The sequence below is a fragment of the Cotesia glomerata genome, linkage group LG10 (genome assembly GCF_020080835.1).
Source record: "Cotesia glomerata isolate CgM1 linkage group LG10, MPM_Cglom_v2.3, whole genome shotgun sequence".
Lineage (NCBI taxonomy): Eukaryota > Metazoa > Arthropoda > Insecta > Hymenoptera > Braconidae > Cotesia > Cotesia glomerata.
In genome coordinates, this window is record NC_058167.1 from 8,797,839 (window position 1) to 8,817,992 (window position 20,154).

At 30.5% G+C, this 20,154-nt stretch overlaps 2 protein-coding genes across 6 annotated transcripts in view; one reads left to right on the plus strand and one right to left on the minus strand.

The window, feature by feature from the left end:
* Positions 1 to 6,371, minus strand: part of LOC123273475 (protein crumbs) — a 46,254-nt gene extending 39,883 nt beyond the window's left edge. For 3 of the 4 annotated variants that reach the window (XM_044740893.1, XM_044740894.1, XM_044740891.1), the window contains exons 1-2: positions 6,273 to 6,371; positions 5,572 to 6,193 (exon numbers count right to left, since the gene is read on the minus strand). In XM_044740893.1, coding sequence (XP_044596828.1) covers positions 5,572 to 5,626 — 55 coding nt within the window. In that variant the 5' untranslated portion in view covers positions 5,627 to 6,193; positions 6,273 to 6,371. The remainder of the gene's footprint in view (positions 1 to 5,571; positions 6,194 to 6,272) is intronic. The other variant, XM_044740892.1, reaches the window with a different exon arrangement.
* A 4,535-nt stretch (positions 6,372 to 10,906) lies between these two features.
* On the plus strand, positions 10,907 to 19,285 carry LOC123272546 (5'-AMP-activated serine/threonine-protein kinase catalytic subunit alpha). 2 transcript variants are annotated; one of them, XM_044739404.1, is made up of 6 exons: positions 10,907 to 11,514; positions 11,792 to 12,826; positions 14,857 to 15,034; positions 15,117 to 15,410; positions 15,512 to 15,754; positions 17,497 to 19,285. In XM_044739404.1, the coding sequence occupies exons 2-6, from the start codon at positions 11,793 to 11,795 to the stop codon at positions 19,129 to 19,131; spliced, it is 3,384 nt and encodes a 1,127-aa protein (XP_044595339.1). In that variant the 5' UTR covers positions 10,907 to 11,514; position 11,792; the 3' UTR covers positions 19,132 to 19,285. The 2 variants fall into 2 exon arrangements, with proteins under 2 accessions (XP_044595339.1, XP_044595338.1); XM_044739403.1 differs by having other exon boundaries at positions 10,908 to 11,413.
* The last annotated feature ends 869 nt before the right edge of the window (positions 19,286 to 20,154 follow it).

The following is a 20,154-nucleotide window of genomic DNA, read 5'->3' on the forward strand; positions in this document are numbered from 1 at the left end:
AATTAAAAAAAAATATTTTTACATTTTATTATTTCTTTGAAAATTAATTAATCAGCGTTAAGTTAAACTTTTACAGCCGCTCGATTGTTAGCACAAAATTTTCCCACTACAAAAAGAAACAACAGAAGAAAAATTGAAAATTGAGCAGGAAACTGCGAAATCTTCCGTCATTTCGACTTAACAAACAATGAATCCCGACACAATTGTCTAAGAACTGTGTTTCCGAACGCATATTTCATTTTAAGCTTCGCAAAGTGAACAAGGCCTCGAGAAAACTTGAAATGTCGCTCCGAGATCTCCAATATGTTTATAGAGTTGCTAAAGACTATATAAGCAAGCTGTAATTCCATATCCAATTCCAGCAGAAAAACTTAATACCGCCATTACGTCTGTCGTAATAAATTCGTCTCTTGGTCTTATTAAAGACTCGCTCCACAGCGATTAATTAGTAGAAATAATTAATCGCACCTAAAATATTAAACCCCGTTCCCGTTAGTTTAAAAATATATCCGGAGACGTCTGAAATATAAATTTTCTCATTCACTGAAGAGCTTTCTAATTAATTATTTTATCCGCGAATTATCAGCCCGTATATTTGACTACCTAGACGTATATTTACTGTCATTAATTTAACACGGTTCCATATTTGGGATAATTAATTCGTCAAGCGTAATTTTAACAAACTCAATAATATAACTGACGGTAACTTACACGGGTAAGAGTCGCTGTGAAATCAATTATCCGAATCGCCAGCCAATCATCCTTAAAAATATTCCCTGATTTATTTTTTCAATTAAAATTATTTATACGAAGAAATTTAAGTGAATTTGAGCAGATTAAATTTTATTCCATAATAAATAAAATTTTGCTTTATTATTAAATAATGATTTTTGTTAAATTGCACACTGATAGAAGGATTTCTTACTATTTAAAAAGATTTCTTTGTATTTAAGAAATCATTTCTTAAACATCATTTTTTAATATTTAAAACATATTTCTTAAATACTAAGAAATATTTTTTAAATGCTAAGAAATGATGTTTAAGAAATGATTTCTTAAATACAAAGAAATCTTCTTAAATGCTAAGAAATCCTTCTATCAGTGCACTGTACTTTCTTAACTATTGACGTTTTCAAAAATATAAGCTCATCCCGATGTTACACTCATCAAGAGCTTTCATTTGAGTACCCACATGCATTTTTATATATTTTTCATATATTCATATATATAAATATATAAAATATATGACAAATTGATGTGGGTACTCAAATAAAAGGTCTCGATGAGTGTAACATCGGGATGAGCTTATATCTTTAAAAATGTCAATAGTTCACAAAATAAAAGGTCATTTCTTAATTATATAGATTTTTCATACATACATATATATAATTTTAAAGATTTTAAAGATATAAGCTCATCCTGATGTTACACTCATCAAGAGCTTTCATTTGAGTACCCACATGCATTTTTGATATATTTTTCATATATACATATATGATAAATATATCAATATATAATTTATATAAATATATGAAAAATTGATGTGGGTACTCAAATGAAAGGTATTGATGAGTATAATGTCAGGGTGAGCTTATATCTTCAAAAATGTCAATAGTTCACAAGATACAGGGTAATTTCTTAATTATGTATCTAGAGATAGAGTATTTTCGAATGCAGCCTAATTACTTATCATAATAAATTGACTGTCAGTGAGAATGATATGAAACCTTGAAAAGGCACAAATTCAAGTCAGACCTTTGTGATGACACTAAATTTCACTAAAAAAAATCAATTTTATCATAAAACTATCCTGGAGAAAAATTTTTTTTTATTCTCTTAATAATATAGATATTAAATCTTACGATTTTATTCATAAATATTATTGAAAAGTTTCAAATGAAAACTTTTAAATTATTTAGCTTAAACTTTTTAGACGATAATGATCACATTTAAATCACATTAAATGTTTTGAGTGTTATATTAACTATTTACATTGATATTGATGTTTCGTGGGCGTGTACGAAAAGTACTTTCCTATCGAACAATGCAACCATTTGCGATATACAGTAAGTATTGTATTGTATATATGTTTATACATATAAGAATATACAACTACAATAATTAAGAATTGAAAAGGTATTTATCCACGTTCTACTTTTTCTAACAACTCTAACATCACTTAAAATTTTATATTTTAAATATAACAATGATGAAAAGTATTTCTGCCCTTAGAAGCATGTCTAGAGAAATTTTAGCTTCATATTTGATATACATAAATAAATTTAAGCCGATCTCGCGCGTTCATTAAATTTGCCATCATATTAATTATTGCCTTATAGATGAATACTCTTATGAATATTCATGAAAGGTTATTAATTTCAGTAATTGCCTTGCATTAAATTGAATAAACCCGGTGTTAATAAATTTAAATATTAACTCTTTTTAAACATAAATTATTTAAAATCACCGAATTGTATATATCTGAAAACAAACTAGGTGGAAATGTTAATTTACAAAGTTTTTATCAAAAAAAATTCATTCCGCTTCATTGAATAATATTTGAATATAAATTTAAATATATAAAAGTTATTCGCGAAGTCGATGTGTCACATGAAAGAAAATTTCTCGAGAATAAAATCATGTGCATGCACTCCAAGTGCTTTATATATACTATAATATTATGTATCGCACTTTACCAACACATACATTTTCTTTTACATACATACACATAATATTGCATTACTTTTATTTATATTTTTTATTATTTATGTAGCAAGCTTGACTAGATGTTTTACTTAACTCGCGTGACGCATTGCTGGTAAATATATAATATACTAAGCTACATACATTTGTGTCAATGTTTTTTTAAATATTTACAATCCTGCACAGAAAAAAAAATTAAATTGAATCAAGAGAAAAATTCTTGAACCAAGAAAATAATTTTGAAATGTTTCATTGTCTTGAATCAAGACGATAAATTCTTGAATCAACTAAAATTTACTTAAACCAAGAAAAATTTCTTAGTTTAAGAATTTTTTTACTCAAATCAAGAAGATAAAGTTCTTCAAAATTATTTACTTGATTTGAGTAAATTTCTTTTCTATGCACTGAGAAAAAAAAATCCTTTTGCTCAATTAACAATTTCTTGGCTCAAGAAACTCGCTGACGATCAAATATTCTATTGTTATTAATTATTAATTTCTGAAGAGAAGAACATCAATATTTATCTTTGGATAGTAAATAAACAAAAGAATAGCTTTATTTAAATTAAGTAAACATTATTTCAATCAATTTAACAATTTCTTGAGCTAAGAATATATATTCTTGAAAATTTTCAAGAACATAAATTCATGTATCAAGAAAATTTTCTTAATAAAAGTATTTTTTTTCTCAGTGTGTAGTATTTATATATACACAAGCTCATATTTTATATTATTTTAGCGTGCAATTATAAATATTGAATGAAAAAAAATGACTCAATATTATTTGATCTTCCCATTTAACATGTTAATCAATAAAAATATTAATCAAAATTTACTTCTATCTTTATATTTAATTTTTTGGAGCAAGAGAAAAATTTTCTCAAGACAAGAAAATTTACTTTTATCAAGAACTAAATTTTTTTGGAGCAAGCGGCTAAATTTTCTCAAAACAAGAAGATTTTCTTGACTTAAATACATTTTCTTGGATCAAGATACGTATTTCTTAAAGCAAGAGAACTAATTTTGTTGAAATAAGTGAAATTTCTTGTGTCAAAAAAAAAATTTTTTTTTTGCTCAAGAAAATAATTAGGAAAAAAAATATTTTCTTGGCTCAAGTGAATTTTTTTTTCTGTATAGAAAGATTTAATTTAAAAAATTTAATTTTTCCGACAAATATAATTGCATGTTCTACTGCAATTGCAATGATAAATAATAATTTTATCTTTATTTAAATGAATAAAAATAAATTTTATTATGCAATATAAAAATTGCACATTATTTTAAAATTATCATCAAGCTAGCTTGTGTTGATGTTAGTGTAGATTTAGAGTAAAAAATAGGAGAGGTTTTGCCGGTGATGTGCATCCAAGGAAACGTGAGCTAACATTACGCGTTCTGTACTGTATTTACAACGCTTTTTAAAGTATGCACGCACTTGAGCGTGAAGACAGCCAACGAGGATCGACTCTAGAGAAGGACGGGCCTATTACATTGTAATTGTAAATGAGCCACTACATGAGAATTAATTGATACGTAAAGTGATGTTTGATCCACCTGTTACAATTTTTTTTTACCGATTGTAAACTTTATCGGCAGTAAAAGTAAATTATTAATAGTTTACGTAAAAATAAAAGAAATAAAAGAAAAGCTATAGTCCAGGGTTTTGCGATCGAAATCAGTCTAAAGCTAGCTGAAGATATATACGAATTTATATATTCCTGCATGAGGTTATTCACTCGTGCCTGTAAAACGATAGCACACTATCGGAGCTCTTGAGACGATCGATATTTGTGCGAGTCCATTTAAAACTTGTCGCTGGTCACAATCGACAATTGTGTATTCGATATCGTGAATCGTGAATAGAAATCTAGAGGAGAAATTGGCAATTTAATATACAGATATAGATATACAGATATAGACGGAGTATAGATTGAATTTTTAATTGAATATACATATCCACTAGATAGTAAAAAATTAAATCAGGAAATCCAATCGGGATATCGTTTGAATGACTCGAGTTATTCTCATATCAACCAAGTGTCATTCTGGTCATACTCATACTCATACTTAAAATTATTATCTTAGATCAGGTTTACTGATTACATACTTTATGAATGTGTGTACCGTGCTGATACGATTAACTTCGACGCAAAACATCAATAAATGACTACAAGGGAAAGTAGGAATTAAAAGTAATAACTTTGGATGGTATTTTGAAATAAAACGAGCAAGTTGAGTCTAGACTTGGCAAAAAAAAAATTACTCCACGCTGCTAGCTTTAAATTAACGCACTCGCTGGCTGTCGTTGTGGCTCTTGGCTCTGCTCGTAGAAAGTGAAAATACATTTTTAAATTGTATTGTAGGAAAAAACTGTTAAAACTCCTATCCGTTCAGGTAGAAGAACAACAGCTAGAATCCTGTATTCTTTAAAAAAATAATCGAGTGCCCTTATATACCTGTGGACTATGGCCATGGGTTCTACCCTCCGTATTTTTTCTCCCACCTGTCACGCTTGTAGTAAATTTATAAATTCCACGGACTTAGTCACCAGCACCTGCTTTTGTTATTTTTTTTTTAAATAGAATTTTTACCTAAAATTTCTATTATTATTCTTATTATTACGAATATTATTATTATTATTGTTATCAACGTTGAAAATATAAACAACAAGTATTAAATAACAATAAAGGTGATTCGCGGATAAATGTTTAGACAATAAAGTCTTAGTAATTAAATAAACATAAATAATTTATAAATTGATAAGAGAAATAAATCATGATTCGGACATACGTACACAAAATGATTAAAATGAATAATAATAATATAACATGCTGATGTTAATAAGCATAAACTGTAGTAAAAAACTCACCTGCGAAAAGTAAGCAGAGCATTTCTTGGTGAGTTCGCGCGTAAATCCTTGGCATTTTAATCCACGTGAATTAAACTCACAGACATATTAATAATAAACTCAATTTATTGATTTTATTCATAATCAATTTCACTCTGATCGGATGATCATGAATCACGAATCGGTGGATTTCAAATGGTAGCTTAAATCTGCGCTTCTGATGTTAATTCATTTCCTGTTAATTTATATCATATTATATTATATTATGTATCAATAATCGAGCAATAAGTGTCAACTGTTGTTGATGTGAGTTTAATCAATCAACAGTAGATGATTTTATACTGAATAATTAACTTATCACAGTAACTCATACATAGCACAGTCACAGAAACAGTACATGAAGTTTTTTAATGGTCGTGCCAACGGCAGATTAAACACCCGCGCCGTTCGCTCATACACACGAAACTGGCTGGCCGAACTGGCCCCTGGAGAACGCGGTGAGCGTTGCTGCGGTTCAAGGGCCCCCACCTTTGTAAATTCAGCTCTACTCAGCTCAGATGCTTTTTAGTTTGGAGTATAAGATAGAGGTGAGCAGTGAAACCGCCGGAGTTTCTTTACTCTTTACTCTTTACTCTTGCTTTACCTATATAGGTATAAATATAAATATAAATATATGTAAATATGTGTAAGTGTATTTATATATATATATTTTATATACTTACGTATATATTTTACTTGTGCGCCTGTACATGACGTCTAATGTCTTTCCTCGTAGCCGTACTCACACGCGAGTCTCGAGTCTCGGATAACTCCTATCCAGTCCCAGTCGCGGCTGTAACTCCCCGGTCGTTCTGTGTCGCACTCCTCGCATCGGCTGTGTCGGCTAAACTCGAGACTCGGGCTGTTCGCCACCACCACTCGGGCTGTTCGACACTACGCGACTACTCGCGTCGCAGGTCGACGATTAGCTCCCGACTACGACTCCTCTTCTTCTTCTTGTTCTCTTTAGTTCCAGGTGCGTAACTTGTTTCTGGGTATTCCATTGTCCTCGTCATACTATTCATCAGAGGATTCGTCACTTTTTACCTTTCGGCTCCCACAGGTACATCCAGGTATCGAGAACCCCTGGGACCTCCAAAGGTTCTAGTCATGAGAATCATCCATTTTTTTAACAATAACGTTATTCAAATTCGTTCTCAGTTTTACTAGGAAATTTACTTTCACATTTTTTGACTCCGGAATCGACGCTCTGCTGGTGGGCGTACTACGCTCGTACTGCAATATGATAATTCATTTTAATCAGCTGGTTTTAATAATAAAATAAAACTTACACTCATTAGTATGCTGGAGATATAAATAGATTCTTGGTTCGGTATTTTTTCTTCGCTTAAGAAGATGATCCTTGTAGCTTCAATGGAGGTTATACCAGAAAATAGCGATTCTCATTCATGCGCTTTTATAATAATAATTAATTATTGTGAAGAAATCAGCTGACATCTGCCAATTTTTTTATTTTTAATGAAAATTAATTTAGCAGATATTTAATAATTTTAAAAATTTTTGTGACCAATTATGGCAAAAAAAAATTTGAAATATAGAAATTTAAAAAAATTAAAAATGCAATTTTTTGGAACAAATTTGTTTGTTAAAAGAAAATTTTTTAATTTTCAAGTGACTACTAACTTTAATGTCATTTATTTTTAACACAAATTCATTGTTGAAAAAAAATATAAAAATTAAAGCAGCAGATATTTGATAATTTTTAGAAATACCGCAAAAAAATCCCTGGCGGTTTCGGCAACACGTTGAAAGCACGATTAATTCACGGTCGTTTCACCGTATAAGATTCGTTTTTATCGTTTTTATTGAGCGATTTGTCAGTCAGCATCGGATACCATTGTGAAAGACGTCTACTATAAATTTATCAAATATATACGGTGATTTCATGATGCAAACATTAGTTATGCACCTTTAAGTAATAAAGAAGTTAGTAATAAACGTCTCGATGTACCGACTGAGTGCAGAAAAGATGAATGTACCCTGATAGCCACCTTACCTATAACTTACTGTCAATCTACGTCCGCAATTTGAAGCAAACTTGACGGAAAGAGTTGGCAAAGCGAGCGATTACCTATTAGTTACCTATAACTTACTCTGTAAATAGACGTCAAAACTTGCTGTACAAGTATTTCCCTCAAATTGTAGTAAAGTTGAAAGGAAATTTAACTACAAGTTTGATTGTTAACTTGTATTCAAGTTGCGGCCGTAGATTTCCGTCAATTTGCTTACAACTGTTGTTGCGTGAAGAATTACTATACCGCCAACTTGATGTATAAATTAACCGTAACTACTGGAAGTCAACACTTACTGAGAAAGCGCTGGCTATCAGGGTACGCAAGTGAATCTACGACATTATGACCGACACTGTACGCTCAATACACTGTCAAATCACGGAAAATTCACGCTACTGTCACAAACAATAAAATAAAAATAATATTTCAGACAAATCAGACCGGTACTCGAACCCGGATTGTTTATAGTTGCGCGCCCATTGCTCTACCAGTTAAGCTATCTGAGACACTGCCCGAAAATCTTATTTAGTCACCTCATAAGGTGTCGAAACTTAGTCATTTTTTTTTTCATTTTACAGATAAAAATAGCTTAAATAAATTTATATTTTTTCCGTAAATTCAAAATAATAATCGTAATTAATGATTCAAACTTTTGATAATTATGAAAATCTTGACTTGGAAATTACGGTGAAATTATTAATTGTATAAAAAAAGTTCTGGAAAAGAAATTGCTTAAAATTTAATTTAAAAAAAAAAAATATCTCATAATAATTTTCCTTGATAATAAACAATTTTGCCGTAATTTTGAAATTAAAATTTTCGTCTAATAAAAAACTCAAATCCTTAATAATGGATCCGAATTTGTAGAATTACAGTGAAAATATTAGAGGTATAGAAAATATGTTAAAAGTTGAGTTGAAAATGAATTATAATTTATTAACTAATGAATTGTTGAAAAAAATATTTCCGATTAAAAAAAACAATAGTTATTATTACATTTGTCATAAACAAAAAGTATTATGGTTCTTCATTTAAAACTATGAAAAAAATTCAATACTTGCTGTAGGTCATAGACTCTTCTGAAAAGTATTGAAATTATGGATCTCTGTTGATTGTATGTAATCTGATTAATTTTTTATGATTTTACTTTGAAATAAACAAAATTACAATAATTTAATTTTTTTTTTCTCCGCCGGGCGTAAAGCGGCAACTTCAGCCCCGCTGCGCTAAACGAAGTTGCCGCTTTCCGCCTTCGTCGGGGAAAAAAATAGTATACACTCCTCGGGAAGTAAATAAGAAAGCCTCAGATCACATGTTTGTTGACCTCGGCTTCGCCTCGGCCAACAATTGCATGTGATCTGAGACCTTTCTTACTTTACTTCCCTAGGGGTGTAATATACTATTGTTTTTCGACGAGTGAAGTATAATAACTATACAGAATAAAAATCATAAAGTAACAGTGAAAAATTTTCACAACGATACTCGTCAAGCACTGTCAAACGACGGTCGTTCGATAGTCAAGCGACGATCATTTATCAACACTGCACTGATAAAAGGATTTGTTTATAGTTAAAAATATTTGTTAATATTTAACAAATCATTTATTAGAGAACACTTTTTAGTCCTTAACAAATATTTCTTAGTATTTAAAAAGATTTATTAATATTTAATAAATGAATATCAGATTTATTAAATACAAACAAATCATTTTAAATGCTAAGAAATATTTGTTTGATACTAAAAAATGGTCTCTAATAAATGATTTGTTAACTATTAACCCTTCAGCACTCTCGCAAAACGATTTACTATCATTACTCGCGCGATGAGAAAAACTCTCACGCCTTATGTGGAAGCGCACGCATGCTTATAGTCCCTTTAATTTAAAAAATCTTAAATAAAATAAATTTCTTAAAACAAAAAAAAATTGACTTATTTAAAAATAATATTTAATAATAATACATCCAAACACAAATGCACTCTTACGGGAACCTTCGAACTGTACCGATCAGACCCGATTTTTTAAATTCTGACCCCCCTACTTTACTATTGCGATGAGAAAATATCTCACAGAGTTAATAAAATTTATTTTATTTTTTTATAGTATAGAACAATTAAAATAATAATATTGCAATCTGAAATAATATTAATTTTTTGACAGATAGAAAAAAAATCACATAGTCATTCCATTTGAAATTTGAAAGAAAATTTGAGTTATTGATGAGCGTAAGAGAAAATCTCATAGCGAGAGTGCTGAAGGGTTAACAAATATTTTTTTAATACAAATAAATCCTTCTATCAGTGTGTGAATTTACGGTGCATTCACCTTTGTTTGACGATCATTTTATCGTGACCACGAATCCGCCAGGGATATTAGAAAAAAAATTGACATGTAGAAATTTAAAATAATTAAAAATGCAATTTTTTAAAAATAATTTTTCAAAACAAATTTGATTGTTAAATAAAATTAAAAAATGGTCAAGTAACTGTTAACTTTAATGTCATAAAAATATTTATAAAAAATTTGCACTTGTCATTTTCTTTTTTAATCTCTAGACATGGAATTTTTTAATTGAAATTCTTTTTTTTATAACTCAGTTGTAAAAATGAAAAAAATTGACGTGTTTTTTAATTTAATTATCACAGTTAATTAATTAATATTAATATTATTAGAGTTTTTTGAAAGCTTGTGAAAGTATTGAATTGAAAAGAACATTGAAAAATTGCGTAGACATTTTAAAAATTTTTTCAATGAAAATCCAAGAATTCTCTAATATTGACTCTTTTCAATTTAATTAAATGTTCAATTCATTTCTTCAAATATAAAACAGTTGTTAAATGTCTAAAACTGTTGGAAGTAAAATTCTTTCTTCTGCTGAATTCAAAATGGCCGCAGTAACGCCATCTGTCGTAGAAAAATTGTGTGTTGTAAAAATAAAAAGTTATCTTACCAACACTTAAATTTCCGTTCTTAACTTCATCCATCTCAAAATAATTTTATAAAATTATTATTAAAAAAATAATAATTATAATCAACATTTAAATAGAATGTCTTTAAACCTGCACAAAAAAAATTGATGCAATTAATTTTGCAAGATAATTATTCCAGAAACTCCAAAAATCAGCTGGTAAGAAATTAATAAAATTTTTATTAAATATATTTAAAATTACACTTTGACATAAATAATAAATAAACAAAAGAAGAAAAAAAATAATCGATACATTTTTCAATATTTACATAATTTTTTTTTCAAATTCACGTAAATTTACTCAAATCCGCGCGCCATTGCAATATTTCCGCTTTCGATAAATCATTGACAAGCCTGAGCAGCATTTATTTATAATTCAACAATAACTCGTTTAGCATACTTGTAAATTGAAACTTACCAGGCACTAAAACTAAAACTAAAATCAATCATCGAGTGAAAAAACATTTAACATAATTATTTAAAAGTTTCGATATATAATTATTATAATTTTAATAAACCTGGAAACAAAAAGTAGTGGGGAGAGAGAGGCTGACTAATATTTTCCATTGCACATTACGTACTGTCCAGTTGCAACTGCTCCTGCTGTTAATTTGGTGTCCAGATAAATAAAAAAATCCTCGTATAAATATCTACTAATAAATAACTGTTGACTGTGTGTCTGGTGACAATCAATGACTGGAAGCAAAAATGTCACCGCTCTGATGAATCACTGGCCGCTGGAACTGGACTTGGTCACCATTATCACAACTATAAATCATAAATAACGTTTTGCTTATTTAATTATCAGCATCTTCTAGTCCATAGGTAAGTTCATTGACTGACCTATTAAAAACACCCAATAAGCTCTTGGTTTTATCATCATCATCATTATAATCAGCAGACAGTAGACCAGTGAGAAATAGCTTGTATGTATTTATTACCTAGTTACGTTCTACATAATACTATCGCTTACTAGATACAAAAAATTATTCGCTGCGTCTGAAGGTTAGGTACGCCCGGTAGCATCTGTCATTTTTTTATTTACTTTTTTTAACTTACTAATAATTAATCAGGTTATTTTTTTTATCATTATAAAATTAATTGAGTCATTCATAATTATAATAAATTATTAATTAATTAATTTATTATTTATTTATTCATTGTTTAATAAATAAATAAATAAATTAATTAATTAATTTTCAGAATGATGGAGCAAGCATTAAGCCGGGGAACATCTTTGTCCGGTGAAAGCAATTTATCAACTCAGGAGCTGAGTCCAAGAATAATGGGATCATTGGAGGAAAGATTGATAATCGAAAGCGACAATTTCACTTCTAAAAACCAAACACCGCCAACGCTGAGGACTCCAGCGACAAAGAAAGCCAAGCGCGTCAGATTTTTTCGCAACGGAGACAAATTTTACACTGGAATTGTTATGGCTGTAACTCCAGAGCGTTACAGAAGTTTTGACAGCTTGACGACTGACTTAACGCGGGCTCTGTTGTCAAACGTGACTCTGCCCAATGGAGTTCGGACTATTTACTCGATGGACGGCAAGAAAGTCCAGACTATCAACGACCTGGAGGACGGCAAGTGCTACGTGGTCTCCGGACACGGCGAGCTGTTCAAGAAAGTCGAGTACTCGTCGACGAAAGTCCGCAGAGGAAGCTCGCTCTCGGGATTGCCGCAGTCTCCAGCTGGCACGGGTAGAATCGTCACAATCATTCCTTCGTGTGTCAGGGCGAGGATCATCACGCTGATAAGACACGGCAGCAAGCCTCGCAAGGTCCTGAGGCTGCTGATCAACAAGAGGAACGCTGCTAGTTTGGAGCATGTGCTGGAGGCGATCACTCAGACGGTCAAGCTGGATTGTGGTGTGGTCAAACGGGTCTATACGCTCTCGGGTAAGCTGGTGATCTCATTGGAGCAGTTTTTTGAACACGAGGAGGTTTTTTTGGCGTATGGAAGCGAAAAGTCCACCCAGGAAGACTTTGAGCTGGATATTGAGGAGAGTAAGTGTGTGCAGAGCTTCAAGCGAGGCTCCTGTGTGTCTAAAAGACAGAGTGGACCCATGCCGGTGATGCCCAGGAAGACTGGCAAGAGAACGCTCACTGCTCCACAAGTCAGGACTCCCAGTCCTTCTACTTTGACACTACCACAGCCTTTTAGGATGCACTACAATGTGGGACATGTTATTGGTGATGGGAATTTCGCAGTTGTTCGACACTGTACTCATAAGTAAGGATTTTTTTATTTAAAATTAAATTCTAATTTAAAAAAAAATATTTTTAATTATAAATTAAGGGGCACAATTAGTGTGACAACCTAAAAAAAAGGCGGTTTTTGGGAATTAAAATAAAAAACTCCTGTATAAATTGTTTTAAAATTTTAAGGGTATATTAATACATATTTTAAGAATTTACAGTAAAATTTTTGAAGAAAAAAATTAAATATTTTTCGAGTTACACGCGATTTCCGACAGCGCTAAAAAAAAGGTCCTCCACTGCTGCAGTGATTCCGGCCTTCTCCATGAATGAAACAGAAAAATAAAAATTCTCGTTCAACTAGAAGATATTTTTCGTACAATGATCCTCGGTCGAAAAAAAATATCAAAAATTGACAAAATAACGGCGTTTTAAAAAAAAAAGTTGAATTTTACCCAGAATTTTGGTCATTTTTGACCTGCCAAAATTCAATTTTTGAATAGATCAAAAAACTGGAGGGTCATTGTATGGAGAACTATATACGGGACATGCAGAAAAAAATTTGGTAGTGATCGGATCATTTGTCTTCGAGTAATCACTGCAGCAAATTCGAAAAATGCTGTTTCGAAAAAAACGCGTTTAAAGATAAAATGATCCTATTCTTACTGTCGAGCGGCTACTCTTTAAATGGCTGTAACTCAAAAACTATTTAAGATATTGATTAAAAATTTCAATATGTTATTTTTAAAGGTATAATCTATCGAAACATGAAAAAAAAAAATCGATTTTTTGAAAATTTCACACTAGTTGTGCCCCTTAAGGTAAAGTGCCCAGTAGTTAAACAGACTTGAAAGTAAAACGTATTTGACCCTATTTTTAATGTATAAAGATGTAATTATTAGTTCAAATTAATGATTTTCATGAAAATATAAACAATTTTGAATTGATTAAAGCATAAAATAACACAGATTGAATATTTATGTTTTGACAACGTTTTTAAGATAGACTATGAAAAGAGTAGTAGTTAAACAAACAATTCTGATAAGCCGCAGTAGTTGAACACTCCGAGAGCAGTAGTTGAACTAACAAAACATATGGCAATAGACACACCAAAAATTTTTAACTTTTTATTGAAATATCAAAAGAATTATAATATATTATTGATTAATATGAAAAATAATACTATAAATATTTAATACGTTCATTTAAAAATGAGAAATATTTGTATTTAATTTTTTAATTACATTTTTTGTGAATAACAAAGCAAATTTTCAATTATAAATCAAAAAAACTCAATTCAAAACGTTCCATAATTTTTAACTGTACTAATTTTCAGTTATACAACTTATTTAATTTGCAGTAATTAATAAAAATCAAAATGCCGATCATTAGTCTATAAACCTATTAGAGTTTAGAGTTCTATTAAAATTATAAAGCCCCAACTTGTTCAAGTTCTGGGTACCTTTATAAAAAATACGTATTATTTAGAAAAGACTATTTCATTGGGTAGTACAATTTTTTTTACTTAAAATTATGATATGCTGTTTTTTTTACTGATTGTTAGGTTTACGGTTTAGTACCTTTCTCATGAAAAAAATAGCATCTATTAACTATTCTAGACATGTCGACTTTTAAGTTAACAAAAATATAATTGAAAAAACATACAGAAATAATTTACTGTATAATTGAATAATTATAACATTCGCATATTACTCATCATAAATATACGGATTTTGTATTGCAATAATTCGAAAAGTCTGTTTCAAGTACTGGTCCTATTTTTATAAGTATTCAAGTATTGGGTACTTTACATTAACAGCCGATCCCATCTTTTTCTCGTGTCGCACTCACGGTGAGAAACGGTATTATCAAATGAGAATTATTAAATGAGAATTTCGAAAAAAACGCCCTGATATAAAATAGATAATTAAAAAATCTTTTACGTAGCAGACCGTTTTTTTCGAAAATCTTCTTGGTTTAGAAGAGAAATGAAAAGCTGCAATCATAGGGACCGGCTTTTAAAAGAATTCAATTTTTTAATATTAAAAAAAAATTTTTTTCCAGACAAACTGGTGCTGAATATGCCATGAAAATAGTCGACAAGTCAAAATGTCAGGGAAAAGAAACAATGCTAGCTAGTGAAGTTGCTATTCTACGACAAGTTTGCCATCCAAATATAATTAGTCTAATTTCTGAACACGAAACAACTGACCAGTTATTTTTAGTAATGGAACTAGTAAAGGTTTGGTTTTATTTTAATTACTTAATTATCTTGTTATCTACTAATTGATCAGTTTTACTTAATAAAGCCATTAACTCATTAGGGTGGAGATTTGTTTGACGCAATTGCAGCAGCGACTAAATTTTCCGAAGCCGAAGCGAGCGTAATGATCGGTCACTTGACATCGGCATTAGCATACTTGCACTTTCATCAGATAGTTCACCGTGATGTGAAGCCGGAAAATCTGCTCGTTGAGATGGAGGGTAGCCATGTAAGGTGCTTAAAACTTGGTGACTTTGGTCTAGCACAAATTGTCACCGGACCGCTTTATACAGTATGTGGAACACCTACATACGTTGCGCCTGAGATACTTGAAGAGACGGGATATGGATTGAAGGTAAAATTCTTTTGTTATCTTATTCTTGTTACTCTATTTTATTTAATTGCTTATTCTATAATTAATATTAAAACGTTCAATAATGTGATATTCTTTGGTAGATTGACGTATGGGCCGCTGGAGTTATTCTTTATATTTTACTCTGTGGGTTCCCACCATTTGTTTCACCTGAAAATGACCAAGAGGAACTATTCGAGCGGATTCTTAGCGGCCAGTATGAATTTACTTCGCCCTACTGGGATCCGATTTCTGATTCCGCGAAACAACTGATCTCAAACATGCTCCAGGCTCAGCCAGAGTTAAGATTCAGCGCTGAAGATGTTTTAGACCATCCTTGGCTTGTGGTAATTTATAAATTTTTTTTTTTTTAATTATCAAGAGTAGACTGGTTAAAAAATTGATTTTTTAAAAATAATTTCACAATTTTTTAAATCAATTTTAGTAAATATTTTTCAAGTATACAAGGAAAAAAGTAAACTGTAATAAATAATAGTCGATTTATAAAAAGTAATGATCTACTGGAAAAAATTATCATTTCAAACAGTAAAATCGTGATTTTTAACAATCACTTTATAATATTTTTCATTTAAATACTACAATTTATTGTTTACATAGAAAAAAATACTATTTCAAACAGTAATGTTCGCTATATGAAAGTCCAAAATGTTTAAGTATAATAATTAAGAATTTAGACTTTGGTATTTATCATTTCGTACATAAAAAATGATCGCATGATAGGTAAAAACTATAAAATAAAGTTACTAAATTTCTAATACAAGCAATGTCAATATTTACAAAGTAAGATGGTAAATTTTAAACGCACACAGTAAGAAAAATTTCTTGACTGGAGAACAAAATTCTTGGCTCAAGAAAATTTTCGGGTGCCTGAAGGAAGACCGAAGTTGTGTTGGCCGAAGTAAAAATTTTTCTTGAAATTTTATTCTTGGTAGAAGTAATTTTTTCTTAATTCAAATTATCATAAATACTTGAGACAATAAATTTTTATATTTAATCAAGATTTATAGATACTTTAGGGAAGCAGCGCCACTTACTTCAGCTGAGAAAAAAATTTTCTCACCTTGAGAAAATTTTTTTCTTGAATATTTGATACCCATTTTATATTATTTTAGCGTGCAATTATACATATTGAATGAAAAAAAATGATTCAATATTATTTGATCTTCCCATTTAACATGTTAATCAATAAAAATATTAATGAAAATTTACTTCTATCGAGATATTTAATTTTTTGGAGCAAGAGAGAAATTTTATCAAGACAAGAAAATTTGACTTAAATAAATTTTCTTGGATCAAGATACGTATTTTTTAAAGCAAAAGAATTAATTTTTTTGGAATAAGTGAAATTTCTTGTCAAAAAACAAATTTTTTTTTCGTTCAAGAAAATAATTAGAAAGAAAAATATTTTCTTGGCTCAAGTGAACCTTTTTTCTGTGCAACGCTAAAGATGAAACTATAATTATTGACCTGCTTGAACTGGTAAAATGTATATTTTAACAGTAGAATTTTTACTGTTTCAAATGTTAAATTCTCCGAGTAGGAGACTATAAAAATTAACCGGAATTCGAGTGAATTTTACAGTTTACTTTTTTCCGTGTAAGTTTATTAAAAGTCAATTTTCAGTACAGTCTTATAAATTATGATAAAAAAAAAAAAAATAACAAAAAATCTCTAATAAAACAGCAGAATTATAATATATATCATGCATGGCTTCTCTATAAAAACACTGGGGTAGTAAAAGCCGACCAAATACAATAATCGTGATAATAATCTTGTACGTATAAAAATTTATTTTTATTTTTTCTACAACTCATAAGCTTATCAACATACTGTTTACACATGTGAGTGTACATTAAATCACACTAGCTGTAGTATTTCTCGAGCACGCTTCACTGGCTTCGGGGTTTAAACAAATAGCAATAAAATTAATCTTTATCACAGAAAAAAAAAATCAAGGAATTTTATAATTAGATTGGGATAAATTAGCTTGTAGCAATGCTTATGTAGTAGTCTGGCCTATCTGTAGCCTCGCTTTTTTTTTATTTGTCCGGTCTCTGTACATCTGCAGAGCTTTCTAGGAGGCGAGCAGTCCACGTCTCGATGTATTGCAGCCAGTGAATCGCCGCAGCAACACCGGAATCAGCAGTGTCAGCCGCTGAGGGTGAACACGTCCTTCGAGCTGAACTCGAGCAAGCAGTGGAGCGACGGCAACGGGAGCATCACCGACATCTGCCAGTCCCCGGTCAGCAGACACCAGCTCTGGTCAGAAGACCAACCAAAGAGCAACCAGCTGTGTGATGAAACTGACAAGTTCAACGGCAATAGCTTTGCCATTAATAACGAAGAGCCCATATCACTGAGCGCAGAGTGCTTGCAAGAGATAAGTGTCCTGACGAGCTCGATGCGCGACCTTATGCATAATATTGATGATGACATTTCGGGGCAAAAAACCTCCAAGAGTGTTACATCATCGCTTAACAGTATTCTAGAAAACGTTAATTGTAATAAAAATAACAACGGACGTTATTTAAGTCCGGTTTATAATAATTTACATTCCACTAATAAGAGAAATGGTAATTCTCTTTCAGACATTCATTCCAAAGCAAACACCGATAAAATTTCAGCAACTACATCATCATCATCATCGACTATTATCAACGATTATCACCGACTGCTACCGGTCGCTGATAAAAGGTGCAATAATTTAAGTAGCAAGATGAGTAAAAATAATATTTATAGTGTTTCCAATGGTGCTGCTGCTGGTAACAAACGTGATAATGACAATGACAAGTACTCCTCCGTTGAAAATTTCTCCCAGTCGACGGATGGCCTCAGTGTCAGCTCAGACAATAATATCGAGACCTCTGATAGCTTCGTTAATATTCAATTTGCTAAATTTAACAAAACTATCGGCGGATCCAGCAGCCAGAGTACCCAGTCCTCAGAGAGCCTCGACAATATCCCCATCAACCGCGGGACCAAGCTAAACCACACTGTCATTGGGAAGAAAGTTACCGAAGACATCAGTCGCCAGGTCTTGAAGAGAAATCCAAAGTACAATTTACGCTCGACGGCTAATCGCAACTCAAAATTGATCGAACATGCTTCTTCCTCGGTGAATTCGAAGATTAAAAATTCCCTGATCCCGCTGAGAGCCAATGACCAGTTGGTCGTTGATAATAAACCAGACACCTCGGTTAAGTCTTTGGGAAACGACCAAGTTAAGCTGAGAGAAAAAAAGGCTCCAGTTGTAAAACGCGATAGCAATAAAAAACGCTTCAGTTGTTTCTCGAATTACTCTGGGAAGAAATCTCAAGATGGTGAGGATAAATTAAACAGCGCTAGAAAGTGCAGCTCTACTGATGAGCTGAGAGAAAACAAGCAAGTAGTTTCCAAAATTAATGTTAAGGCTAATAGGTATAGTTTGTATTACACGCCACAGCTGCCGAGAAAATCTTATGAGTTGGATAATTGCGGAAAATCTGCGGGAAAGTCTTGTAAAAATTCAGTCACGCCTGGTGGAGCATCCAGACCAACTAGTTGGAAAATACCAGAGTCTAGGACAGATGAGACCAGTGATAAGAGAAATAATCGGAAGTCACTTGTTGATACTTATAGTTATTCTAATGTTAAGCGGGGTAATAAAACTGCTAGACAGTCGGTGGTTAATTTACCCTCGAGTAATGATGGGAAAATAAAGTAATTTAATTTATTTATATTTATCGAGTAATTTATTATACAAGCTAGTATTCATCTCGTCGACTGCCACTTTTGTAAAGTGAATTTATAATTAGTAGTTTGTAAAATCTTAATGATATTGATGATGATGAAGGTTTATTAAATGATTTTAACGTAAATTTATTTAGAATATTTATTTATTTAGTTTATTGGCGGTGTAATATTTTTGAATTGTTTTAATGGTTTATATTTTTTTTAAATTAAAAATTATTTAGTTTTATTTATTTGTAATAGATATGCCAAATGCATTTTTGTTTTTAAGTTAAAGTATTTTATGGATAGTAATTGTAAAACGGTCTATAATTGAGAAGTAATGTTTTGTAAGAGAACTATAATAATGACAGTGCTTGAAGATATCACGGAGAGTAATTAGTCGGTGTAATTTATTAAAAATGAATTAAGCTCAAGATATAAATAACGTAATGTAATGTTTACGATCGATTATAATGCTCAATATTATTAAATAATAATGATAATAATTCTTATAGCAATTGAGATATTTTTGTACACTTAAAATGTTATTACATATGGAGTAATTACTAATAAGTATGTCGAGCAATTTAAGCGATCGGTGATAAGAGCTTTTAATGCTTGTTGAAAGATTATTATCTAATGTGCCGTTTTTAGACTGTACCCTCTACTTTTTTATAAATTTTATTTTCATTATTTTTAGGTACTGAAAATTTTAATATTTTATTTTATAATTGAAATTAAATTGATAAATAAATAAAATTTAATAATAATTAAAATTTATTAAAATTAAATAATTGAATTTTTAATAATAGTAGTAGTAGTTTATTTCATATAATGTATGGCCTGAATGGCCTTTTACATCCCTTTCCGCTTACAAGTATTAATTTTGATAATGAATTAAAAAAATAAAATAATATTAATTTTTAATAATATTTTTATTTTATAATTAAAATTGAACTGATTAAAAAAAATAAAATAATTTAATTTTGAGATAAAATATTTAAAAAAGTAGAGG